The sequence below is a fragment of the Plectropomus leopardus genome, chromosome 18, assembly GCF_008729295.1.
Source record: "Plectropomus leopardus isolate mb chromosome 18, YSFRI_Pleo_2.0, whole genome shotgun sequence".
Classification (NCBI taxonomy): Eukaryota; Metazoa; Chordata; class Actinopteri; order Perciformes; family Serranidae; genus Plectropomus; species Plectropomus leopardus.
The window spans coordinates 11,034-38,927 of NC_056480.1; the positions used below are offsets into that span (position 1 = coordinate 11,034).

General features: G+C 37.2%; 2 protein-coding genes across 4 annotated transcripts in view; both read right to left on the reverse strand.

The window, feature by feature from the left end:
- Window positions 1-10,312: 10,312 nt before the first annotated feature.
- On the reverse strand, window positions 10,313-20,065 carry LOC121958218 (tumor necrosis factor receptor superfamily member 6B-like). Of its 3 annotated transcripts, none has more exons than XM_042507089.1 (4): window positions 20,008-20,065; window positions 14,350-14,764; window positions 12,176-12,358; window positions 10,313-11,366 (listed from the first exon to the last, which is right to left on the reverse strand). In XM_042507089.1, exons 2-4 carry the CDS (start codon window positions 14,744-14,746, stop codon window positions 11,029-11,031), a joined length of 918 nt encoding a protein of 305 aa, XP_042363023.1. In that variant the 5' UTR covers window positions 14,747-14,764; window positions 20,008-20,065; the 3' UTR covers window positions 10,313-11,028. The 3 variants fall into 3 exon arrangements, with proteins under 3 accessions (XP_042363023.1, XP_042363021.1, XP_042363022.1); XM_042507087.1 differs by lacking the exon at window positions 20,008-20,065 and adding an exon at window positions 15,073-15,183; XM_042507088.1 differs by lacking the exon at window positions 20,008-20,065 and having other exon boundaries at window positions 14,350-15,065.
- A 5,098-nt stretch (window positions 20,066-25,163) lies between these two features.
- Window positions 25,164-27,894, reverse strand: part of LOC121958217 (venom phosphodiesterase 1) — a 51,036-nt gene continuing 48,305 nt past the window's right edge. The window contains exons 24-26 of the mRNA XM_042507086.1: window positions 27,686-27,818; window positions 27,141-27,297; window positions 25,164-25,589 (exon numbers count right to left, since the gene is read on the reverse strand). Coding sequence (XP_042363020.1) covers window positions 25,416-25,589; window positions 27,141-27,297; window positions 27,686-27,818 — 464 coding nt within the window. The 3' untranslated portion in view covers window positions 25,164-25,415. The remainder of the gene's footprint in view (window positions 25,590-27,140; window positions 27,298-27,685; window positions 27,819-27,894) is intronic.

The following is a 27,894-nucleotide window of genomic DNA, read 5'->3' on the forward strand; positions in this document are numbered from 1 at the left end:
ATCAACGCTATATTACAAAGAGTAGATAAGGAGTAGATGTCAGTCGGCACGTCCCCAGTTTGGAGATGCAGGCAGAGATCCAGGGTCCAGAGTTGAGACGTCACACTCCAGCCTGCATCTCCAAACTGGGGACGTGCCGACTGACATCTAATCTTTGTAATACTGTATCTGTGAATAAAAAACCCCAAACACTGAAAGACCATTATCAACCATTATGACCTCACTGTCTACGTGCCTATTGTGCATAAATCCCTCGAGGTAGGATACGTTAACCATTTGAAACCTGAGCAAACTAGTTTGGTTTCTTTCAAAAACATTGGAGGAGTGGAGCAACTTACTAACAAAAGGCCCCCAAAAAGGCCCAAAAGACCCCAAAAAATGACCAAGAAATTAATTAGACATTACAATAGAATAACAGGGAAAAGGGTGTGTGTGTGTGTGTGTGTGTGTGTGTGTGTGTGTGTGTGTGTGTGTGTGTGTGTGTGTATGTGTGTGTGTGTGTGTGTGTGCGTGCGTGTGTGTGTGTGTGTGTGTGTGTGTGTATGTGTAAACCAGTCCTTCTGGTGTGTTGTTGGAAAGAAAGGGGAAAAAAGAGGGAAAAAGATAAATTATTTAAATTATTTAAGTTAATAAGTAAACACATAACTAAAGAGAAATAAAATTAATTAAATTGATTAATTTAATTCATTAATAATAAATGAATTAAATAAGAAAAAAAGGTGGCATGAGAGAAGCATACTGCTCCTACTATTTTGTTTTTGTGTATTTTAGACTTATTGTAGGAGCTGAGCTGGAAATTTCAAGATTAAACAAAAACACACACACAAAAATTACCAAAAAATAAAGAATGAAAAGCACATAAAAAATGCCAAACAGTCCCTAAAGGTCAAAGAAAGAAAAGGCCTTCACTTTTAGTTTGTGTAGTGGTCATGATGCTTTAACCTGAAAGTCTTGAGACATATCCTGAAGTCTGAACTTCCTCCAAGATAAGCTGGAAGGATGAGAGAAACGTGTGACTCAGCTGCAACAAAGCGCTTGGTCATTGTGAAACCACTAAACTCAATTTTCCCCACTTTGTTTAAACTGGCAGCCTCCCACTTCAGTAGCAGCACTGTCATCATCACTGGCATGAAGAACCATACCAAGAAATTTACGACACACGTGCAGATTGTGTGGAGCTGCTGAATGTTTGAACAACCACGTCAGTGAAGCTGCAGGCAGATTTTCCCCTCAGCCAACATTTCCTGGTACAAAGTGACCCTTGACGCTTCCGGGAGAATACAGGAAACTGTTGAGTTTCATAACTTTCACAGAGAAAACTGTCAGCTGCTTCCTGATAAATCAAACTCAAAATCACACCTGCGTTTTATCTCCTCATTTTGGTTTTTGCTGTTTGTCAGTTTAGGCTACCATCTCAAATTTTTATCTGGAATCTCAACGTACTTCGGTCCGTCTCGTCTGAAGTGGCAAACATGGTTTTTTAGAGTTTGGGCTGTTGGGGCTGCGGTTTCAAAACGGTCGCAGTTGAAAATCAAATAAGCCCACATAAAGGCAAATGTGTGATTAATTTAGCAGCATCCAGCAGTGAGGACTACAGAGTGCAACCAGCTGAAAATTTTCCTGTGTGCCAAACCAAAAAGTAAAGTAAAATAAAATAGCAAATGACCGATTACACTTACCTTTTTTACTTTTTTGGTGAAATCAAAATCTTCCAGTTAAGGCAGCTGGCTAAAATAAAACCATTTGTTCACAGACAGCACTTTGAAACAGTGATCCACGCCTTTGTAACTAATAGACTGGATTACTGCAATGCTCTGTATTTGGGGGTTAGTGGGTCCTCCATTGCTCGTCTCCAGTTGGTGCAGAATGCCGCTGCACGTCTTTTAACAGGCACAAGAAAGTTTGATCACATTTCACCGATTTTAGCTTCACTTCACTGGCTGCCCATCCATTTTAGAATTCATTTTAAGATTCTTTTATTTGTTTTTAAATCTTTAAATGGTCTTGCCCCACCATACCTCTCTGAGCTTCTGCACCCCTATACACCCAGCCGGTCTCTCAGGTCAGCTGACCAGCTGCTCCTGAGGGTGCCCAAGACAAGGCTGAAGCTCAGAGGGGATCGAGCGTTTTCTGTTGCGGCTCCAAAACTTTGGAATGAGCTGCCGCTGCACATTAGACAGGCCTCCTCACTGTCTGATTTTAAAACCCTTCTTAAAACCCATCTGTTTTCTTTAGCTTTTAACATCACGTAGGGTTGTTGCTTCACATGTGCATAGATACGACGGACAATACACTTTTAGCCTATTTATTAATTATGTTTTATTGTTTATGCTGTTTTTAGTTCTATTATTTTATTGTCCTTTATTATTTTTATTATTTTTATTTTTATTGTCTTTGTACAGCACCTTGGTCGACTCTGGTTGTTTTAAAAGTGCTTTATAAATAAATCTGATTGATTGATTGATTGATTTTTTTAATTTTAATTATCTCTTTAATTATATTTCAACTGATAGTTACATATCTGATAGTTATTTACTGATAGTTATTTAATCATTCTATTTATTTGAATTTAGGGAGGGGATTGAAGGAGGGGGGAGAGGGAGAGAAGGGGATGTTTTCTGTAAAAAAAAAAAAACCAAAAAAAAAAACCAAACAAACCCATAAATCTGTAATATTGTACTTTACTAATGTGATTTGTTGAATACAATAAAAAGTTCAATAATAATGATGAAAATAATAGAATATTTTCCATATCTTAATATTAAAATATTTAATTATAAAAATTATGAATATCATTTTCTTGAGATTTTCACTAGTTTATTTCCTAATGAAAATGAATAATTTTCAGGCCATATTCTTGTCACCATTTACTATATTCTTGCAATTTGTGTGACTTTTTTTTTGCTTTTTTTCCCACATTTTTGAAAGTAAACAAACCGCTTTGCTCAGTTTTAAAGGGTTTAATAGTCTGTGAAAGCCATCTGAACGCAGCTCAAGAAAACTGATGTCGGTCCAGGTTTTAGAGGGTTAAAAAGCGTCAGGGCTGATCATACATTTGTGTTGCTTTTGTGTGCTTTGCCGTTTCAGATTGATGCATCGGGAAGTTTTCCTTATAAGTCACAATATCCCAGGGCTTACAGTCTCATTGTGCTGTGGATTTCGACTTGTTTGTTTTAGTCTGTGAGATGACAACAGAAATTCAGCCTTGAATGAATAATCAGCTTCTGTGCAGACTGTGACACATCATTTAGTCTTTGTCATGAAAGAAAATCCCCCTAAGGATTATTATTGTAAAGTCTGGAGACATTTCCTGCAATAAGATAAACTAATGTGCCACAGGGGCGAGAAAAAAGTCATACTCAAGGTGCATGGTTTGGGGGCCACTTTTGCAAAATGACAGAGGCCCAGGGGTACAAAAATCATTTCACTCTTTATCCTTTTTTTCTTGGAAATTCAAGCAAATTAGCTCAATTTCTTTCAAAAACATGAGAAAAAGGCCATGAGCAACCGAAAAAGAAAAGATGCAAGAAGAATTGCTCAGAATGACCAAAATAAGGAAACAGACCGGAAAAAGAAAATTGCCCAAAAATTAGGAAAAACAAAAAGCTCAACGAAATGCCCTCAAAAAGTGCTTAAGAAGGGGTGCCGGGTGGCTCAGTGGATAAAGCAGGAGCCCCATAAATGAAGGCAGTGTCCTTGCTGCAGCGGCTGCAGGTTTGATTCCAGCTTGCAGCCCTTTCCTGCATGTCATCTCCCCCTCTCCCATTTTCATGCTATCAATCTTCTGTCTTATCTAATAAAGGCAAAAATGCAAAAAAAAACAATCTTTTAAAAAAAAGTGCTTAAGAAAAAAAAAGTCTCTGACATAATCATTAACACATAATTATGCCCTAACTTTTCTTTTGAAAAAGTAATTTTCTAAATCTACAATTTAATTTTTTTTTTTCAGCAATATGAGGGACATCTTCTACCAAGTTGCTTATTGAATTGTTTCCCATGTTTTTGAAAGACATCAAAGCAATATCCTCAGGGTACAAAGGGTTAAATACTTGTAAAAGGCATCCAGATGCAGCAAAAGAAAAGTTACGTCGATCCAGGTTTTAAAGGGTTTTACCGTTCATCTCGTAATCTGCTCTGTAAACCTCGTGTTCACTGATCAGGACGCTCTCTGTGATAGTGAAAGAAGGTAAACATGATCACTTCCCCTCCGAGCAGCCAGAGTTCCTCATTCAGCACTATCACATTCACATGATGGCTCTCAACCAAAAAAGAAGGAATGTAAACACAGCCGCGAGTTAATAAAGTGCAATACAACCTGACTATATATGACACGTCCATCTCATGTTGTGAGTGTGATATAGACAGGGGAAATCCAGCACTATAAACCAAAAGTTCTTAGCAGAATCATATAAAACTCATCTTAAAACTATCAGTTTTAACATCAGAGGCCTTTATTGTGGGACCTGGAAACACCCTGCTACAAACAAACTCCAGCTTTTATTACGAAGACAACTTGTTTCAAGAATTTTCAAGAATAAATCGCTTTCTTCGGTGCCTTACGTCCAACAAATCTCTCTCTTTTCTAGTTTTACGATCAGTTGCATGTCTGGAATAGAAGTGTACAACCATGCAATGCATCTTCAGACTTCTAGTTAACTTTTTTAGAAAAACATGATGGTCCACGTCTCATCTGAAGGATGCTGCCTTAACATGAGCTGTTATATCGACCTAAGAGTGGGTCATTGTCTACGGAGATAGTCTCATTGCACCGCTGTGTTTCTACAGTAGCCCAGAACGGACAAACAAAACACTAGTGACAGACAGTGATATGCGTGTTTTCGCATTTTTGTGTTGGCCACTGTGGTTTGCATCTCCTCTGCGACAAACAGAATATTAAAAAACACTGATTGTAACATGAAGCTGCTTCTGTCAGTGTTTTACCGGTTTAAATCACCTGGTGTGTTTGTTTTGGGTTTGTGAACTTCTGGATCAAAGTAAAGGTGAGCAATCATTTTCGGGGATGTTTACACGGCAGCGGTTCTTGCATGAAACGATAAACTTTTGTTACCGTTTGGTCTTTCGTTGACACAACAGCGTTTTGGGGGCCTGAAATCACAAACTTCTGAAACTGGGTTCTTGAGTATAAGCTTTTGAAAACGCCACCTCCTCTGTCGGCGTGTAAACTGGTGACGTTCCTGTGAGAACGGCGACGTCACGGCTGCACTTCATGCATCACTTTTCAGACAGACAGCCGTGTGCGAGTAGGACAACAATGACAACAATGGCGGACTGTTGAGCTGTTTGTGTGGCTGACTCTACTGAGTTTACTAACGCTGTCGGTTCTTGTGCGTTCGCCATCGTCTTCTTGTTTGTTCATACTCGCCACTCTGTAGAAAAACGCCTTGATGTGCAGGCACGTGGTGTTCTCCTATGGTGTGTCATTACAAGGTCACAACACCAACTACTGGCCTGGCATGTATACTTCTACATTTTTGGCTGTTTTTGAGCATCAATGTACACGAGGATCGTTCTCACAATGTTATCAAGAGTATTTTTTTTAAAAATGCGAAGGAACTGCTTTTCCGTTTTTAGTGGGGCTGTTCTCTTTGAAATGTGGCCTCAGAAGAAACACTGATTTGTAACGTGGAACTGTTTTTTTGTTTTGTTTTGGTTTTTTTACAATTTTAAATCACCTGGTCGGTTTTTCGATGATGACCGACCCATCACATATCCTGCAAGCAGAATACGAGCTCCTGTTCTCTTGTTCAGACGATACAGAGCTCCCCACCGCAAACTCAACCGCTTTGAAAACTCATCTGTTCCTCTATCAAACTTTTATTTTTTTAAATGCTGCTCAAGGCTGCAAGGATTGTGCTATATGTGTTATGTGTATGTGCAATTTATTGATATGATTTAACACAGCTGGGGCTGCTTTGTTTTTAAGCTGTTTGTTTTATTAAAACTTTGAAGGCATTTACGGGTACAGGATCTGAGTCCAAGACAAAATTCCCCACAGGGACAATTAAGTATTTTGTATCATATCCTAGTTTATCTTCCATTGAAAACAATAAAGACTGAGGGACTTTTATAGAGAGAAGTTTCAGGTGGTTGCAATCAGCAATCCTGACTGAAACCAAAGTGACACCAAATCTTACATGCCGTTCCAATAATTACTGTGAAACATTTTAATCTGTTTCTTAATCTGATTGCAACATATTTTTTTAGTGAGTTTCTCGATTATTGTGCAGAACTTTTCTCATTTTGCTTGTTTCAAGATTCAGATTTTAGAAAATTATTTTACATAGTTTACATAAAGGAAACTGTGTACCTTTTCCAATAACTGCTTGGCTTTAGTAACGCATTTTCTCTCCACCCTGTGTCCTTAAACCGCCTCAATCGGCAGTCGCTCTGTGAGGAAGTTGGCTCGCTGCAGCTTTTAAATGCCAGCAGAAGTCACTTAATGTCAGAGGAGGTGGTTTTTCTGGCTGCGTTCAGGGAGGAAGCTCAGTCAGAGAAATGTGATGTGGGATCCTCCACATGTCTCAGTGGAAGGTCAGTGAGACAGAAATGTTTAACCTCAGAAAGATAAACATAATAAAGATAAATAGCCTCCCACATCGTCATCGTCTATGCTGTGGTTTTCAGACACAATAACACTTAGTGTCACATTACAGTGACTCAGAGGCATCGTGCGTTTCTGTTTGCTTTTTCACTTTCACAGCTGAATTCATTTAATTTATTAATGTTTAGATTCAGTATATTTAATAAAGGACAGTGCGAATTTTTAAATAAACATGTTACAAAAATGCCAGCATTAGCCAGTGGGCTTATTATCCATAGTCTCTTGGCCAAGATGTTAACAAAAGACTTCTTAAAATACAACAACAACAAATAAATAGGGAGAGACTTCTTTAAACCTTAGGGATTGTTTGATGCAGATTACAGACTTTTCATTCTTCATTTTTTTTGGGCTAATCTTAACTTTCTTCCCTCTGGTCTCAATCGTCGTTTGGCACAGGCCACCGGTGGAGATCCTCTCACGGTCTGCTGCATTCAGTCTAAACCCCACACAACTTCTCCAGATGTTCATAAGTGCTACTCTATCGTAGAAAAGTCGTGTTTCAGCAGAAGGAGCCATGGTATTGAGAAAATGGACAAATATCACAAAAAAGTAGCAAGTATTTGCAGAGCTATCGGCTGCTGCGTCCACATGCCCTGTGCGTCATAGCAAAAAAAATAAAATAAAAATAAAACAAAAGCGGATTGAACATTCAGAGACACCGGTGGAGAATGAGAGCCAAACATTTTGTACAAAAAAAAAAAAAATTAATGTTGCTGCTAATATTTGACATATCACAGGCTGTGATACGAAGACAACTCTACTTTACATGCAGTATGTTAATAATTATTATTTTTTGTGTTCATATTTTTCATCTAAAAACATGGCATCATGACAAAAACCCAGCATTTAGAGGGTTAAAATGCAGAAAATTAAGGAGTATTTGAGATTTATGATTAGTGGCAGTCTAACAGTTTGTAGCTTAATCTAAAGATTCTAGAGTCTGCTGTTACTTTTTGCAGCTATTTTACATTTCATGTGAAGGTGTGATGGATCTGTAGTAACCAATCACACGTTTCTAGGCTGCTCTTTTTGTTTTTGGAAAACGTTGAATACGTCACTTTTCAGGACATCTGTAAAAGACCTCTGGTTTCTCACTAGGATTTGGACCACCCCCACCAGACCCCACAGACTCACCCCTGGATGCGCTCCTGCTGGCTCTTTTCCCGTCAGAAGACTTTTGGTGCAGACACGAAGGCCGCTGACAGTTGAGCAGCTCTGACTGTTGTGAGGATTTTGTTCTTCACGAGTATTCTCACTTCAGGCGAGAGAGTGCAGAGAAACTGTCAAAATCAGGAACTCTCCGACTTCTTCACTGTGTTTGTGCTGGTTTTCAACAGTTTCTTGTAGACATCTTTTAGTTGATGGTAGAGTTTCCCCCAGGCCTGATGTCTGGCTCCCAGAGCCTCTGACGATACATGAACGAATGAACGACTTCATATCAAACATCAAAAATTAAAACATACACAAACAAACAAAACAAAAGTACAGTATCTGAAAAGGAGTGTGTGCACTTTTTTAAAAACACAGCGAACTGAATGCAGTGATCCCAGCTGCAATTCTGAGGACGGTAAAAACTACTGAATGTTTTAGTAACATTTTCTTCCTAAAGTTTGGGCAACGTTCTCTGTAAACATAATTTTAAAAAATTGTTACATTACATTTTCATCTAAAAAAAAGTTTTAAAAAAGTAATCTCAGTCCTCAATAACATTTTCTGAATGTTTGTTTGAAGACGCTTTGTTCTGATGTAACATTGTGGGAACGTTTTTTACAGAACATGTTATGATCTGTCACCTCTCAGCATCACTAAAACATCCTCAGGATGTTGCAGTTAAACGTTAGGTCTTAGTCAGCATTTAACCTCACAGGAACGTTATTTGAAATAATAAACATCCCTAAAATGTTCTTTGAACATTCAAATGTTTTCTTTAAAACATAATTGCAACTTGTAGGTAACATTAGCCATTGTTGTTGCAACTTTCCCTGTGTTTTGTTTTCTCCAGAATGGCAACATGTTTTCACTGATCTCACATGTTGTGTGGACTTTGGGTCTTACCGGTCAGACTGGGAACCAGCTGCACCCACTGGGAGCTGAGGGTTGATGGCTGTAGTTTGTTTTTGTTTGTCTCTTTTTCCTGGACCTGCATCTGCCTCAGAATCCAGGCATACAGCCGATCAAATTCTCCTCAGTCAGGATCTCTGAGACCTTCCTGCTTCCACCCTGGGCCTGGTCCACCACGGCCCCCCCACCGCTTAGGAGCGCCTCGGTCACTCTGCACGCTCCTGGTGATGTGCCATCTTGGCTTCTTTTGGCTTTCCAGCATAAAAAAACCCCTAAAACAAAGTAAATTCTGCATAAATGTGGGGTTTCTGTGTGGCTGGTGTTGATTTATAACCAAAAATCACATTTGAAACAGAGGAGAAGAACTAAAGTCCCTTTAAAACTAACAGAAAGAAACAGAGGTGCCTCTGTCACTCGTTCCCCACAGTCAATGCCCAGGTGGCTTCTGATAACCCCTCCTCGCCTTAGTTGGACTCAACCACTGCACGGGGGTGAAGGATAAACCAAAAAGGGAATAAATCTTAAACCTCTCACCGGCAAACATCAACATATAACTGGGAAAATATTTACAAGTGAGCCAGAATCAACATATTTCTCCCTCTAGGGTGAATTTCTGCTCCCAAATCCTCAATGTGTCTGATCTGATGTCTGATCACTCAGCCGGAGGTTTGCTCAGGTTTCAAAGGGTTAATGTTTTCATTACATTTTCAGTGATGATGGTTTTTTAAAATTTCATAGGGGTTTTTGTGTGCATGTTTTGATGTTATATTATATATATTTTTGTAAGTAATTAGTTTTTTTTTCAAAGCTAGAGGAAAATATTCAGTAATAAAGAGAAAAAAATCAAGTTGCAACTATTTACTTTTTTTTTTTTTACTTTTACTTTTTTACTTTCTTTTGTGCACATTTGCACAAAAGAAATTCCCCTGGAGAAATAAAAGTTTCCTTCTTCCATTCCTTCCTTCCTTCCTTCCTTCCTTCCTTCCTTCATTCATTCATTCATTCATTCATTCATTCATTCATTCAGAGGTAGAGAACCATGGCCTCAGACTTGGAGGTGCTGACTCTTATCACAGTAAAATCAATTTGAAAAAAAAAAACCCACTCACCACTGGTTATGTTTGTGATCATTTTTATTTGAGTGTCATTCAAAGCAGCCACACATGCTACAGTTTCACCAGCACACAGTTCTTTCTGTATTTAAATGATGAATGGCAAACACAAGCGCGCCTCCCCCCGTCCGTCTCCACCCTCCACCTTTAAATAGCAATAAATTAAATCTCAAATATTGAGCCGTAACAAAAAAAATGCAAAATTAGCAGGATATGTCATGTTGGTGTTTAGCTGCAGACATAAGAAGAGGTAGATATACTGAAGGCCAACACTTTTCATTCTTTAAAGTTTAATACCAGTGTTTCTTTTGTTGTTTGTTTGAAGTGCTTTGGAGCTGAGTGCATGCTGTTGTAAGGACCGAGGTGCAACACCCAGTGGTATCTTTGCAGCAAACCCTTAACCCTTAACCCACTGAAACCTGAGGCTGAATTTCTTTCAAAAACAAGCAAAAAAAAGGTAACAAGCAAGAAATGACCTAAACATTTACAAAAAAGTTAAACCTACATGAAAAAAAAATCTTTTTTAGGTCATTTATTTGTCACATTTTACTAAATTCTTGAAATTTGCAGGACATTCTTGTATCCAAGTTTCTTATTGCCCTTTTCCTCATGTTTGAAGGAAATCAAACCAATTTGCTGACATTTCAAAGGTTTAAATGCTCCTGAAAGGCATCTGAATGCTGCACAAGAAAACTGATATCAATTCAGGTTTAAAAAAGTTAAAGAGTACAATGAGATTCCAAAATGTGCACATAAGATCTCCCAAGAGCAGAAACTACACATTTTTTTGGAGTGAACTGACTTTTCCTGTTATTAGATCTCCCTTATATTATATTATTTGTATCAGTCACCTGACTTGAAATGAAGCGTCCTCAAAAACAGTTTTTGCCTTGCATAGTTTATTATATAATTAATTGGTTTGCATGTCATTTCAAGCTAGGTGACACAGTTGAGTTTTTTTTTTTTTGGTTTAAGAAGAAAAACACAAGAAAAAATGGAATGCAATAAAAAAAAGGGGGGAAGTTAATCAGCTTGATGCAGAAATACGAACTCTTCCTCTCAAAACCGGGTATTCTCCTTTAACTAATGCAAAAAGTATGAAAGCCTGTATGAACAGTGCATCTCTAAAAGGGCAGCAATTCTTAAACTACATGAAAAAATAAAAGTATTTTTTCCCTAAACAAACACTAGACTATTCCAAATCTTTGACACCTATAACTAAATAATTTCTACCTAAGACAGAGCAATTACATCCAACTCTTTCGTTGCAGCGCACAGCTCCTTCATGTTTGAATCGATTCTCTGCAGCTTGTGCTTTAGTCGCTCACCGGCGCTGTTCGCTCCCGTTTTGGTCACTACCTCCGGAAGCTGACGGACCTGCTCCGCCGTGGCAGAAGCAACCCAAGAGTCGATCCGTGCGTGAAGCTCTGAGAGGTTAAGTCCTGAGGTGGCTGCTTGTCTTCTGTTGTCCTCAGACGGTAGCTTGTGCACGATGCGACGCAGCCGTCTGATGTTTATTTTCTGGTGGACGAAGAAAGCGGGGAGGATTTCTTTGAGGTAGTCGCCTCCATCTGTGAGAAATAAAACTGATCATCAGAAACCAATACGGCCCAAAAAGAAGGAATTAACAAGTTTTTCAGATAAGTGGAGCAGAGCCACTTTAATGACCCTGTTTTTGTAGATTTAAAAAAGGCCACATGTGGAGGTCATTCGCAATAACGTGCATAAAAGCTTTTAAATCCAACTGCAGCTGAGTTTCAAATTACATTTCAGAGTTTTTTTTAAATGAATTGACTCTATTTATTAGTCTCTATCTAGTAAAATCCAAACTTGAATCAATCTCAGCAAGGTCCAACTCGATCAAATACATCAAACAGTAAAAGTAAGCAGTGCTGATCAAATATAATTGAGATTATGTAACTGTGCTCTTTGTATCTTGCTTCAGATGTTTTTAGAAACACATTTTTGTAATGCATTTATCTGCAATAGTTTGTAAACTGTGTACCATTTCATGCACAAAAATCAAACCATAAAACTGAGCAGCCGTGATCCAATATAAACCAAGATTCTGTTACTGAGTTGCATATTTCTTGCCTCAAATGTTTTCAGAAATATATTTAACCTCACCGTTTCACTGGAGTATGACACTGTGAAGGAGCAGTTTCAAAAGTATTTGTGTTTTTCTGCTGCAGAGACGGCGTAGTTTTGTGTGAAGGTGTTACTTCTTTTACGTTGTTCTGATGTAAAAATGAATGTGCTGCTCTGGAAAACAGGTGTGCGTGACTGAGAGTTTGTAAGTGGGATAAACCATAACGAAACCAAACACATCACACGCTTCTTCCCCTTTCCCTGTATGAACTTTAAAGACTGTCGATCTCACCTTTTGATTTGAGCTCTTCGCAGCTCGTGCACAGGCTGTCGTGCCACGTGGAGCCCCTCAGCACCAGCTCCTGCCCTGCAGCTTCGCAGCTTTTGTGCAGCGTGCAGTTGTGGACAGCAGAGACGGTGTTGGAGAAGGTGCCGTTGGGACAGCTTTGGCACACCGTGTCCTCATCAGGTGTACCTGCAGGAGACATTTGGTTTAGATGAGGCACGAGAATAATATATGTTCTGCAAAAAATATCTGTTCCGGATAAATCAAGCTTTGATTTTCAGTACAGCTCTTTCTTTACTGTGGAAATACATGTGTGAGAGATGTACATGTTGACCAAAAGCAGCAGTTTGGTGAATTTTACTCTCACTCAACACTCAACACTCATTTTGTTGCAGTGTAATAAAAAATATTAATACTGTAAATTCTAATTACAATAATTATTATTATTGTAATTAGAGCTGTTTGCCTCTGGGAGGCAGTAAACTTCAGCCTAAAATATGTCAAAATTCAAACCTCTGATTCAGTCTTAACCCTTTGAAGCTTGAGTAAATTGCTTTGATTTCTTTAAAAACCATGGGGATAAGGAAATGATGACATCAAAATGAGAAAATTTAGTAAAAATCTGCAAGAAAATAACCAAAAAAGTAATGCACAAAGTGAAGTAATAAAGTTGCCCCAAAAAAGTGCTGAAAATTAAAGAATTATATATGTTATGTTTTTTCTCTGGACATTTCCCCCCTCATGTTTAGATTAGTTAGTTTTCTTGTCTTCTTTCTACTTTGAGTAATTTCTTGCAATTTGCTCAGGTTTCAGAGGGTTAATATAACTCACCACATACACTTAGATTAAAAGTGAGTTTTCAAAATCAGTATCTTCCTGCTGATGCCTAAAAGTTCAGAGTTTTAGCTCAGCAGCTTATACAAATCTTATGTTGGTTGTGCACAAAACAGCTTTTAGGGAATTTTCTGTTTGTCAGCAGGTGGAAATAAGGCATTTTCACACTGTACAAAGTCAGTGGAGAGCAATGAGTTGGTTTCCCCTCCAGTGGGGTGGGGCTTAAATACACTGTTTCTATGGACTGTTTCACTGCTTTTCTGTTGCTAGGGTGCAGGTCTGGTCCCTGTTGGCTACTACATTAACAGACATGGCAGCATAAAGCACTTTTGGACCCATTTACAATGTTTTTGTTGTCAAGTTTGAAATAGTTTATATGATCTGAACTCATCCAGAGTCCTACAATGCATTTTGGGTGCTAGAGTCAAATTAAGTTTTGAGTTACTCCACAAACAGAAGGGAAATGTCAAAATGTTGTTCTGACAGGTCTAAACAGCATCATGTGGTCCACCTTTAAAGAGGTTATTACAGCCTCAGATATCAACAATATCAATTATGCATATACTGTAGGTTTAGATTTTAGGGGTGATGCAAGGGGGAACTTCCCCTTAGTATTTAAAATGTATGCATTTGTCACCCCAATTATGATTTAGCAAAGGAGTTTTTTTTGTTTTTTTTTTGAAAATTAAACCTGTGAAGTGATGCAGAAAAGGCCCAAATTGGTGCACAAAAGTTAACCATGGTGTAGGAAATTATGTATTGATGCTTGGTTTTTTAAAAAAAATGTTTGGCGGAGAACCCCCCCAAAAAATATTTTTGATTGTTTTGTTTGTTTTGACAGTTTCTGGCTGTGATAAACGGTGTTATTTTGGCTCATTTTTTATTTTATTTTGATGGGCCTGCAGGTTTGGAAATGATGTTTTCTTTAAAAATCAAAATTCCAAATTTTAGCCAAACAAGACAAAAGGGCCAAACATATTTCAAAAAACAAGTTGGACACACTTCCCTAAGCCGAAATAAAAAAAATAAAAGTCCCTCCCCAGTGCTTGAAGAGTAGTAATTAGAAGTAATTAAGAAGAGTAATAAAGAGCACCACCCCTCCTCTCTCATAAATAACGAACAAGCCACAACAATGATAAAAAGCCCTGGATACACAGCCCAAAGTGTCCTCATGTCCGACTACCACCCCTAGATTCTCCCTAAATGTTGACACAAATCCTACAGTGTTGAAGTTATGTTTCAAATAAGTTAAACGTTACTAATACTTTGAATTTTTGCCTATAAATAGCCTAAACAAGCATGAGAACTGACACTGTGGGTCCCAGTCTCCCCTACAGGAGCCTTACCTTTGGTCAGCACCCCCTGTCCGTAGGGACACTCGCTGTGGCGCGTGCACATCTCGTACTTCTTCTTGTAGTAGTATCCCGGTTTGCACTCACACTGGCAGTCGCTTTTGGCGGAGCAGGGCGTCTTCACCACCTGGTACTGATCGCAAATTCCGCATCGTAGACATTTACCGATGTAATTCCACAGCTCCGTGAACGACCCTGTAGGGCAGGCCGCGCACACGCTCTTTTTGTCGGCAGTGCAGCGCGAGCGCAGATACGTGCCAGGGGGGCACCGATCACACACCACCGAGACGCCGGTGACCGGGTCCGTGTCGGTGAAAGTCAGAAGAGTCGCCGCGACGCCCTCAAGAGCGGAGGGCAGCGACAGGAACGTCACCAGGAGGAGACACAGCATTTGGTCGTGATGAGGAAACTGGAAGGAGGGAAAAAGGAATATATATAACAAATAGGATAAACAAGGAAATACCCGCAGAAGAGAGCTGGTGCCACATCATGAACAGTTATCCAACTCACGCATCTACTTTACCACATGAATAAAAAGGTTTTGTCTGTAATGAACATTAAGAAATGTGGCCATCAGGTCTAAAAGTTTCTTAAAATAACAACAAAACAGCAGTAAAACGGCGCGTGGAGTGAAATCCTCCGCTCGTGCGTAAAAATAACTCCGGCGCCGTACACACTGCGCAGAGAAGTCTCGGCGTGTCTGCGGTCTCCACCTACCATGTTTGTGTTTGTTGTGCTGCTGTCTGCAGGCTGCAGCCGGCTGCCAGGAAGAGGATGGAGCTCTCTCTACCTCCTCCGCTCTATTTATTAGTCTGCAAAGTCTGACGCGTAAAATCACACTAATCAATCGCCCGAGAGCTTTGCATATTTTTGGGAGTGCCCTGGATACATCATGACAAAGGTATTTTTTGGAAGAGTCACCCCGCATTTTTTTTTTTTTTTTTTTTTGGTAGACTTTAGAGTTAATCTATTTCCTATATGTGCTTTTTAGGAGTAGGCTGTGGGTGGTTACGTAATTTTACGCATTGGAGGATCCCCTTTCTGATGCCCTGTGCGAGCTACGGTTAAAACCAGTTTGTGAAGCTTCTTTCTCCCAAATAAGATTAAAAAATGTCAATTTATAAGTTAAGACTAAAACCAGAGCATTTTTTTTTTCAAAAACACAGAAAGAAGTTAAAAGGTACAAGAAAAGCGCCGGAAATTCAGAAAACAAACAAACAAAACAAAAAACTTCACAAAAAGTCATATCTCTCTCTCTGTCTTAAATTACTTAAATTGCCTTAAATTAGCACAAAAAAGACAAAAGAAAAACGAAACCGTAAATTACCTGAAAAGTGCCAAAATAAAATAATAAATATTAATATTAAATTTATATTTCCATAACCCGATTATAAACGTATAGTTATAATAAAAATGAACATTGTTTTTAATTTGTTATTATTATTATTTACATTATTATTATTATTGTTTAATAATAATAATAATAATAATAATAATAATAATAATAATAATAATAATAACGTCTAAAAATTTTCCCTCTCTCTCTTTTAACTAATTTTCAGGTCATTTTCTTTGCATTTAAATTTTTATTCAGAATAATATAGATTAACATGACAATCATCGTGCAGATCCACACTTTAGTTAAACATTCAATAATAACAGTAGCAGCAACAACAGCAACAACAACAACAACAACAACATCAACAATAATGATAATAGTAATAGCCTAAAGATAGTTTTTCCCCTAGCTTTGGAAATTATTAACTTCTAATAATTTCTCTGTCTCTCTCCCTCTAGTTTTCTTTCGCTGTCTTTTAAAAATAATTTTCAGGTCATTTTCTTTGTATTTATATATTTTTGACAATAATATGAAGTCACATTATTCTAAATGTGCAAACGTATATTTCAAGTTTTTTTTATACAAAAAAGGAAAAAAAAGACAGAGCAATGTTAATGAGAAACTCTGAAGATGTTATTCAGGTCATTTTCTTGTCACTTTTTTCCTAATTTCATGCAATTTCGCTCACCAAGTTGCTCAGTTCATGTTTAGCCAAAAGAAATCAAACCAATTTCAGGTTTCAAAGGGTTAAATGTATGTGAACGGTGTCTGAACAGAGCACAAGAAAAGTGATGTCGAATCCAGGTTTCAAAGAGTTAATACGTGAAACAGGAGTTTCAATTTGAGTGATTTTGAGTTTTTTTTTTTTTTTTTTTTTTTTTTTTTTTTAAAATAACGATTCAAATTAGGAATGTAAAAAAAAGAAACCCCGTCTCCTCTGACGTGTGTTCAGTATTTTGTGTTCAGTTATTATAACCCAGTCTGCTCTGTGTAAAGACAGGCATACTAACTGTTTGTGTCCAGCTGCCTGCTTTGTTTATGTAAATGTGTTCAGCTCTGAGTGAGTGTATTCAGAGTTTGACGCTGGTGTGTGGGTCAGCTTGTTGGCACTGGAGGGGAGCTGTTTCAAACACACTCAGTCCTCTGATTCATTCATCTCTCAGATGTTCAGAGTTGTCGAAATCTGCATTTTTAGTCCCATATTCAAAAGAAATTAAATGAAAGAGACTTTGCCAAATTATTCTTCGTTTTTTTAAGTTGAGTTTTGTCTGCTGCTCAATTTGGTTTTAATTTTGCAAAAATTGTAGGTTTGGATGGTGCCACATATTGTTGGAAATCTAAAGGGCCTGTGGTCTTTGGCGACTCCTTGTGGACACATTAAAAACACTTGGGACTTGCCTTGACTTGACTTCACATGTTCCCCCAATCTACTTTTGAGTCACACCATAAAAACGTGAGTTCACAGTCATATGATTGACAATATAATGTGCATTTTATCGGAATCAGAAACACTTTATTGATCCCTGTTGGGAAATTCTGACTCGCACAGTCACTGTGATGCCAAGTATAGAGAGTAATAGGAATAGAAATACATATAAAAATAAGAATTAATTGAAAAAATAAAATAAAATAAAATAAATGAGATAAAATAAAATAAAATAAAATAAAATAAGAAAAAATAAAATAAAAAAGGGCGTTATTAAAAATAGAAAATAAAGATGTGTGCATCATGCTTAATTTCACACCAGTGTGGAAAAATTAAACCCTTTAAAATCTGAATTGACATCAGCTTTCTTGTGTCGTGTTCAGGTGCCTTTCATGTGCTATTAAACCCTTTAAAAAATTAGCAAATTGTTTTGATTTATTTTGAAAGCACTGGAAAAGTTTCAAGAAATTAATTTAAAATAAAAAATTTAAAAATGGGGGGGGGGGGGGGGGGGGGGGGGGGTTATTACCATAATACATGTACACAATCTTTCGCCTGAACCACACACAAAAAAAGATATTGATCCAAGTTTCAAAGGCACGAATTGGTGAATAAAAATTTACCAGAAAGCTTTTAGAAATGTATATTTGTACAATAACAAAAAATACAATGTAGTGTAAATGTAGTAGAAACAAATGTGCACTGTCCCCAAAAAATAATGCAATTTTTTAAAAAATCCCCAAATTTCATCACCTAAAAGCTCAACTGTTGAAGACTGTTTACAAAAAAAATACAGCTGCAAAAATAACTTAAGTCTATTCAAGAATATTTTAATAGATTTGTGTGAAAAAAGATTTAAGGTTCTTTAAAGTGCTTCAAGCCAGATATTTATTATTTTTATCTTTTCAAATGATCAAAATGTAGGTGATCAATACCTAAAAGTAAGTGAAGGCTTATGTGCCTCATAAATAAAGACTAGTAGCTTAGAAAGCTACCTTAACATGTTTTTTTTAATTAAAAAAGTTAAAAAACAAAACAAAACAAAAAGAGTTAAAACATTTTTTTTATATAAATATAAAGTTAAATAGTTTGCAATTATTACAATATTATTATTATTTTTCTAGTATTTTTTTCTATTTTTTTTTTTTTTTTTTTTTTAGTTTGATTTATTTTGAAAACATGGCATAAAAAGGTCAAGGAGCAACTTGGCAAGACATGTTCCACAAATTGCAATGAATTAGGAAAAAAAAAGTCCTGTAAATTAGTTTAAAGAGATAGAGTGAGAGAAAAAATATTAAGAAAATAATTTACAAAATAGGGAAAAAACTGTGCAAAAAACTAAATGTATAGATATTATCATTCTTCCTCTTTGTTGTTATTATTATTATTATTATTATTATTATTATTATTATTATTATTATTATTATTATCCAATTACACATTTAAAAAAAGAAATGATATATTAATTTTATTTTTATTTTTTGCATTTTTTTTTTTTAAATTTCCGATTCTCATTGTATTTGTTACTCACACCTTGAAACTTTGTCGTATGTTTTTTAGATTATCACCACGTGTTTTTTACTATGGAGAATTTTAAAGAATTCCCACAATAAGCTGTCATGTTTTCCAGCTTCAAAGCCAAAAGCAAAGACTCATAGCTGAGTTGCATGAAGTGCTGTCATCCAACATATAATTCATGTTGATCTTAATCTCCACTGTTATTTCCACTGAGCCTTTGCAGACCACATTTGTCAATGGTGGCTGTTATTTTTGAATCATAGGGATTCCTAGTAATACCCTAAATAACAGCATGGTCACATCTGTAGGGAATTAGCGTGGAAATTGCTGTAAACATTTCACCTCTGTTGATGCAGAGGGCGTCCTAAAATGATCAGGCTTTACAGAGCAGGAATGGACATGAGCAGATTTATGACGCTCACAGACAAAAGTGTCTTCTAAATTTAGAGACCACGTTGAGCTAATCAGAGACCTTCTGAGTGCCTGGTTAGTCTGTAAGACACTGAATCAGATACTGACAAAGTGAGATGATGCCGATGAGTTCGCAGGAAGGAGAGATTATGTGGTGTGAATAATGACACTGCGTTTTCATCATTGATGTGGATAACAGAAAAAAAGTCATAAAAGCGTGTAGCTGTAAAAAATTCAGCTCTTAATTTAAAAACCCAGAGTGACATCACTTTTTTACATTCAGACACCTTTAAGAATTTAAACCTTTGAAATCTGAGCAAATGTATCTATTTATAATAGATCCAGGGAGCAAACTGGTCTGATTTCTTATGAAAACATGGAAAAAAAGGCAATGAGCTCCTTGGTAAGAAATATAAGAAAAAGGTCCAATATTTATATTTATAAATATATATATATTTTTTTTTAACTTTTTTTGTACCTTTTTGTTAATTTTTGGGTCATTTTGTCTTCCATTGCTTACTGCCTTCTGTTTTTGAAAGGAATCTAGCCAATTTTCTCATTGCGGTTTCAAAGGGTTAAACCTTTAAAATCCGAGCATTAGTTTACCTTTTTTTTGAAAACATGGGGAAATAGGCAATTTGAAAAGAAGCACTTTTCTCAGGTCATTTCCTTTTGAAACTTTTTTTCTTCTCATGCGTTTGCTCAGGTTTTAAAGTTAACATGTCCATTACTAATATCAGTGTTTTGGCTGAAGAGGGACATAAATTAGGATCATTCCAGCTCTTTGTTGTCTCTCTGGTTGATGTCCTGCTGGGCTGCTCTGTGAGCTCTGGTGGGCAGCTCACTTTTGGCAGGTTTTTTATTTTGCAGGATTTTCCTTATTTTGTTGTTCTGTTTAATGGTGCTGAGTTCAGAGTTTCTTTTTTAGATGTTTTTATAACTCAAACCCAGACCTGACCTTTATCCATGGGCTGTTTGGAGAGCTGCTTGGTCTTCATGGTGCTTCTTGCTCAAAGGTGCTGCAGACTCGGAGCAGGTGTATAAATACGCTGAGATCATGTGACAGTCAGACTGCACACAGGTGGAACGGTTTCACTAATTATGAGACTGTGAAAATAGTCTTAACCCTTTGAAACCTGAAAAAAAATCAGTTTGATGTATTTCAAATACATAGGTAACAAGCAATGAGCAACTTGAGAGGTAATGACTCAAAATTAGCCAAACAGTTGTGAAGAAAATTACCTGAAAAGTAAAAGGAACAAGACAAATAAAAAAAATGGACACACACACACAAATAAAAAAAAACAAAAACAAGGAAACAACCCAAAAAAGTAATTTAAAATAATAAGTCTGCAAAGTAATTTAAAATATATAGTTATGCGAGTCCGAGAAATGTCCTGAAATCCCAGAAACATCCTGAAATCAACAAAATGTCCTTAAATCCTAAAAATATCCTAAAATCCTAGAAACATCCTAAAATCCTAGAAATGTCCTAAAATCCACAAAAGTCCTAAAATTGCTTTATATTATTACTATTATTGTTATTTTATTTTATTATTACATTTTATTCTATGTTAAGTGCCTTTCCTTTATATAGATATATATACATATATATGTATATATGCATGTTTTGCCCTTTTAACAAATATTTAATTCAGTTGCTGCTCTCTTATTTGCTGCTGCAACAAAACAATCCAAGAAACGTCCCAGAATCCTAAAGAAAAATCATAAAAACGTGGCCCCAAAGTATTTATCTGTAGCAGCAGGTCTTAATTAGGGGCTTCATAGCAAAGATTGTTAATACATATGCATGAACCACCAAGTTTTTTGTTTTTTAGTTTTATTTCACTTCACCAATTTTGTCTATTTTTTGTGTAGTCAAAGTCAAAGTCAAAGTCAAAGTCAGATTTATTTGTCAGTTTCTTCACATGTACTTGACATACAAAGGAATCGAAATTACTTTTCTCACTATCCCATGCGTAGACAGATATCAGACAGGACAGGGCAAACAGTAAAGTGCACAGGCACAACAGAGTTAAAAATAGAATTAAAGAATTAAAAATATAGTCTATATAACTAAAAAAGAATAAAAGCAAAAATAGTAATGAGTGCAGTAGAGAGAAAACAGATAAACAGAATGTAAACAGCAGAATAAATAGCGCAAAAACAGAATAATCAGTAAATAAACAGTGTAAACAGTGTAGTGCAAAAATAGAATAACCAGTATATAAACTGTGTAAACAAAAACATTGTAGCAGCTGTGGGGGTTATTATTGCACAAATGAGAGGTAGAATTAATAACTTCACTCTCCTCAGGAGGGGAGAGAGGGGAGAGAGTTCAGCAGTCTCACAGCCTGGTGGATGAAACTGTTGGTGAGTCTGGTAGTGCGGGAGCGGAGGCTCCTGTACCTCCTTCCAGAGTGTAGCGTGTAGACCCATTACCAAAAAATTCAAATAAAAATCCATTGCATTGTTATTTTTGCAAGACACTACTGGTTTTGAAAAAAGAAGAAGAATTTAGTTTTAGAGTTTAGTTTTTTTTACGTGCCAACATATCAAACGCAGACGGTGAACAATAAACTTTGTGCAGACTTCACTCGGCTTATCGAGGAAACAACTGCCTCCCTCACAGGCTCTTTCGCTGTCTGCCATATTGTTTAAAAGTGTCCTGAAGCATTTTTTGACGGAGAATCACCTCTACAGTTTTCTAAAGGGGCTCGTTATGTTTAATAACCATCTGTAACCTCATGGAGGACATGTTGTCATGGTAACAGTTAGCAGGGGCTCTAAAATAAACATCAGTTTGTTAACCAGCATGGAGTCTGTGGGAATGAAAGCCTTGTATAATGTGTCACTGCATATTTTCTAAAGACTGCTTATGTCAGCGCTTTGCTGCAGTTTGCAGTCTGTTGCCATGGTAACGGCATTGTCAAATGATTTTGGCTTTGTAGGATAAACAAAGAGATGTTTTTGGCATGTGTTTGTTACACTATGTTCTAAGGAACCCAACCCGTATTCGCTTTCGCCCTTTCACTGTGACCCCGTTTGACTTCCACTTTTTTTGTCAAAGCCACAGCTTTAAATATTCCTAATCACTGGGCGTGTTACAAAAGTGGGAGTTTTACTGTCTGGAGGGAACATTTAGTGCTTTAAGGGTAGAAAAACGATGCCAGATAACATCTGTGGACTGTTGTTAGAGTCTGTTTGTCCTCCCAGACAGTTAAACAACAGGGTAAGGAGCATTCATGACGAGCAGATATGAGGTCAGAGTAAACATCCAGGCAAACGCCTGCTGTCGTCACTGAAAGCTTTTGTGTGCAGTGGAAAGGAAATGGAGATATTTATAGACGACATGAATTTATGTCGCTGACTTAATCTTCAAATAAATGCCGGACAAGTGGAGCCCTGAATGTTTATGAATAAAATAAATTCTTACACAAGTTTTCCAAGGAATGACCATTTGTCTGTGAAGGCGGAGCTCACATCAGATGTTTGTGATGGTGTGAGACTTTAATGTTATGGAAGCAGCTTGTGTGCATATTTCAGACACAGTGCAATTAGAGGAGCCTAAATTGTAGCTGCCCACTCAATGTAATGAGGTGTTTGATGAGGAAGAAACAACCCTTTCCTGGCAACAAGTGGTGACTCAATGAACAGATCACTGAAGAAATCCTAAAGGCTGAGGTTATCAGCTGTAGGGTGAAAAATTCAGTATGAGGTAATGCTGGACATCATTTAAATCAGATACAGTGGTGAAAAAACCTAAAATATTTAAAATAATTTTTTTTTCACGGAAAAGTCTCCCTTTGCATATAAAAAAAACTGCATTCATATGATAACACTGTGAGAACGATCCACGTGTACACGGATCCACGTCAGTTTGAAAAAACTCCCTATTATCACAAAAAAGTTTTCATTTGCATGAGGTGGTATTTCAGGCGATTTGAAAAAGCCATATTTCCCAAAACTGCAATGGAAACACTTTGGGCTTTTGTAGCTCATATGATGCGTAACACAGGGTGGTAATACAACTTCATGGATGCCTACCGTCAATAAACCCAAAGAAGAAGAAAAAGTACAACAAAGTCACATGACATTCTACAAAACATGACTCTATGTGTGTACGGAGGAAGAGACCGAGATCTTCATCACTCTGATACCAGACAAAGAAATTACGGTGAAATTAGATTGACCTTATAGAGTGGCTGTAACAAAGAATAACCCATTCTTTGTTACATATTTTGTTACCCATAATTTGTTCCAACTAATTTATTCACATTTTCTAAAATAAATTCTAAATATGTTAACAACCGTATTTATGAACACACATTTAAGTTAAGCTTAAGTTTGTGCAATCTGAAGGTCTATTTCAGTGGAAAATCCTCTTTCTTCCCTGACTACCTCATGCTGGCTGTTTTCCCAGAGAGGTTTTATCTTCCTCAGGCTGTCACTGGAATCCACTTGTGTTTAAAATTAACAGCGTTGCTATGGAGCGCCTCTGGTACCAGCAGACCACCTACACTGTCCTGTTTATGTATATATAAGGAAATAAATCAGCCATGGGCAAGACCCTGACACAGAGCTGTAAATATCCAAAAACACCTAGACCTCAGTACTGTGATAACAGCCCAGTCACCATGCAGAGGAAAACGTTGGCAGGTTAGGCTCAGGCAAACCTCGAATGTGTTACACTTTTATGTTTCGTATTGTCAGTGTGTCTAAGTTGATGTAGTGTATGATCTGGCTTTGTCATCAGGGAGGGGATGGTGGCTGGCTGAACTCGGCTAAGCTGCAGTTTTGCTAAGTTCTCAGTCATCTGTGCCGTGTACACAGCTCTAGCCTACTGGCAATATGAAAGGACTATTTTTTAGTGTTTTCCTGTGTTAATAAACACCTGATTTTGGTGGAAATGGGATATATGACGGTATGCTGACACACCAGTGAGTTCATGGGCAATGTGGAACCAGCCCTGTTCGAAATACAATCACTGGAAGTTAAAATAACCAAAACATGTGCACACTAAACAAATGATAAACTTTTAAATACACATCCTGACTCATGGGGAACACAAAAGGCTGCAGATCCCAAACATCACATAATAATAATGGCAAAAAAAATTCAAGTGTATTCTGGTTAAAGAGTTGTAGTTCTTTATGTTGCACAATCTGTCTGCTTTAATTTGCATCCAAATTAAGGGACGAAAGCAAGTTTGAAGTCTGTGCAATAAATGTCTCCCTGGACGCGTGTCCTTAAGAGCGGTTCGGATTCTTAAAAGAACACACTAGTTTGTGCATTTTTATGATGTGCAAATCTGGCAAGTTAAAGTTTTGGGTATGCCTTCAATATGGACCGACTGCAACATATTTCACTGGCACTTTTTTCATTTTTGCACTGAAACTTGTAACATCAGAAAAATAAAAAAAAAGATTTCAATGTGTAAAATATTCACACATACCTTAAGTCTAATTTCTCCAAAACATTATGATGTGAGAGGTCTGGTGCTGATAAATGCTTGCAGAGATTCTCACAGTCAGAGTGATTGTCACATCAAAAACCACTGAACAGAACTGCAAGTTGCAGATTGCTTTTTTTTGTTCTCCATGATTTTGAAAACTAGCAAACCATTTTTTTGCAGTCCCCTTTTACTTCAGTTTATGAAGTACATTCACCTATTTTGGATTCTCAGTTCAGCATAAAGGAATACAATTAAGACAAAACTTTTCTTCACAATTTCATTGTAAAATGGCTTGAGTAATTTAGATACAAATACTTTTTTTCCTTTTTATTAGGAAAAAAAAATGCCCCCCAAAAAATCAATTGGCGATGCTCTCAGGCTTACTAATGGAAACATGTCACATCTTTTTTTAATAAAATTGTGTCATTATTTATTTTTCCATAATCAGCAATGACTGATTGTTTTGCATTTTCATTCACAGTGAAACTTCTGCTGCAGGTGAGTGATATTTTACTCACCTATTTTACTATATTACATAGCTACAAAAATACATCTGAAAGAATTCAGCAGCAACATTTCTTGAATTTACCAGACAATGTTTCCTTTAAATCTAAATAAACAGACAAAATGGTCTAAAATTTAATAGTAGGCTCTAAAAGTCCAAAAAAGTCAACACAGATTTTGGATTTTGCATAAAATAATCCCTTAAATACAGATTACAAAAAAATCACTGAGATAAACTTCACAATAATGGATTAAATAATACAGTTTTAAATTAAAAAGTAAATAAATAAACACTCTTTAGTCCAGTGCTAACAATCTGATAACACAATTTAAGACTACTTCCTCAATACTTTACCAGATACTGAATATTGATCTTAGTGATTTTTTTGGGGTAGAAAAGAGCGACTTTATTGTTTTCTGTGAATGGCAGCTGTGGGGCGGGTCTTCACCTTCAGCAGCTCTGGGATTGGTCGATTGCTGTCCTGGTAAAAATCCAATCCTGTGATCCACTCCACGTCTCGGACTCGTGACTGATGGAACCACATGAGATCCTCAACCCAGTGAGACTCGGCTTGTGAACTCTGTCAAAGTAAAATAGAAAGTGACAGAAGTTGTTATGGCTACGTTTCTTCTTTCTGTTACTTTCGGTTCTCGAAAATGAACCGTCTTTGTAACTGTTGGTGCTCACCTTGGTTGGGATTTATTGATAATTGAACTCTAATGTCTCCTCATCAGCTGTTTTTTTGGATTAAACATCTGAATGAAGAGTAAATTATCAGAAACCTTCATTATCAACAGTCACGGCCCCACAAGGATAATTCCATGAAATGTCGACTCTCTAGACGGGTTTCCATCAACCCTCAAATTGCAAAAACTGAAACTGCGAATCCCATTTATCAGAAAAAAGTTTTTGACGCTCACATGTGGTGGTATTTCAGGCAATTTAAAAAGCTACATTTGGCAAAACTGCAATTGAAACCCTTTTTTGTCTCTGCTTTAACAAGGGCTCCATTCATGTGTGATTACACACAGCAGCGTAGACAGATGAGGCTCTCTGAGGCTGAATACTTTTTATGACCTCATTTGATAAATAATTCTGGCCATAAATTTGTTCTAATCTCTGTAAGTGAGACGTTCTCTTTGTAGCTCGATCACACAACACAGAAGCGAACCACTGTGGCATTTATGTGTGTTGAAAAAAGTGAAAAGAGGAGTAGGAGAATGCAGATGTGGTCGTGGCTGGAGAAAAGAGGACAACTTGGCACGTCAGTTTTATGACGAGAGCTCTAAGTAGTTATCAGCATCTACTGGCATTTATCAGTGTAGCGCTCATCAGTTTGTCATTTCATGCTGCATTTCCATTGGTTGGATTGTAGACATGAGTTGTAACAGAAATCACACAGTGAGATTCTGATCCCAAATTTCTGACACTGTCAGAAATTTATTCCTGTCTGTCTTTGATCACACGGCCACCCTTGAACCTCTCTCACTGTGCGACATAGAAGGCATTATCATCATATCATATCATATCATATCATATCATATCATATCATATCATCATATCTCATTGAACTGTATCGTATCTCTGTTGTTTAAAACAGGTCTCTTTTGAGATTGAGACCCCAATGAGATTACCTGTATAAATAAAGGTTAAATAAAATAAATAAAAATCGTATCGTATCATACCGTACCGTACTGTACCATACCGTACCGTACTGTACCATACCATACCGTACCATACCGTACTGTACCGTACCGTACCGTACCGTATCTCATTGCGCTGCCAAGGTGTATACCAGGCTTTAGATCTTTAACTCAAACCTGTGAAAAAGGGAACAAGACAAAAGTGGTGCCTCCCTTTTCATGACTTTCATTATTCCTCGTGGGTCAGTAAGAGGAAAAATCATCACTGTTACACACAGGAATAGAGAATTTAAAAAAAATAGGAATAGAGGACGCTTTGTTCAGGAGCATGATGGGCTGCCAGCAGGAGGGAGTTCATAAGTCATACAAAGAGTTTCAGTTTATCCATCTGGAACAGTAAACAGTGGTGGGAAGAGGAGGGCCGTGAGTATAAAGACACACATTTGGCAGTAAAACATGATTTTAAAAGGGACTCTGTGGTTTCTTACTTTGCAGCTTTCCAAGTTGACTGGTCTGTGAGGCAGCAAGAAGGAAACGGTGCGCAGCTCGCCAACACAGGTGCTCACAGGCAGGGCCGAGTCTCTGCAGCTAGTCATCACGGCAAAGTAATGTGTGGGGATGGAGATGTTGGTGCCAGACACAAACCTGGAGTTAACAAGAAAACACAGTCTCATTCATCGAAACCCAACACAGCTTGATTCAATGGCTCCCATTCGTGGGAGCAAAACACAAATTTAATTCTTTCATAAACAATGGAGACAATGACTTGGCATGAAATTTGCTATAAAAATTATGACAGGAGATAAGAATACTAGATATTGAGGTCACAGAAAATGTTATTATTATCATTATTATTATTATTTATAATATTCATAATAAAAAAAAATAATAATAATAATAATAAGCCATTTCCTGCTTTGTCTCTGTGTGTTTTTATATTAATGGTGAAACAAAAAATAGATTGTTTATTTTAAAAAAAGGAAGCTGTAATGTGGTGATGATTATACCGTCATTCATCATGGCTGAAACTCACTCTTGGAGCTGCTCTGGAGTGTCGTATCGACCGTCGTAGTTGAAATCGAAGGCAGGGCCCGTCACCACGTTAACGCCGTTGTAAACTGAGGCGTATTTCTTTAACAGTGTGCTGTGGAAGTAATCCCAGATCTCTGCAAGAGGAGAGAAGAAGTCAAGGGGAAGTTGTGCAGGGAAGTTTCTCCAGTCAGGATGTTTACATGATATTAG

What these genes read in the sequence shown, in the direction of transcription:
- LOC121958218 (XM_042507087.1), bottom strand. An exon ending in ACAGGGGGTGCTGACCAAAG is followed by an intron (nt 12,359 to 14,349) that starts GTAAGGCTCCTG and finishes TGTCTCCTGCAG; the next exon opens with GTACACCTGATGAGGACACG. An exon ending in CGAAGAGCTCAAATCAAAAG is followed by an intron (nt 11,367 to 12,175) that starts GTGAGATCGACA and finishes TATTTCTCACAG; the next exon opens with ATGGAGGCGACTACCTCAAA.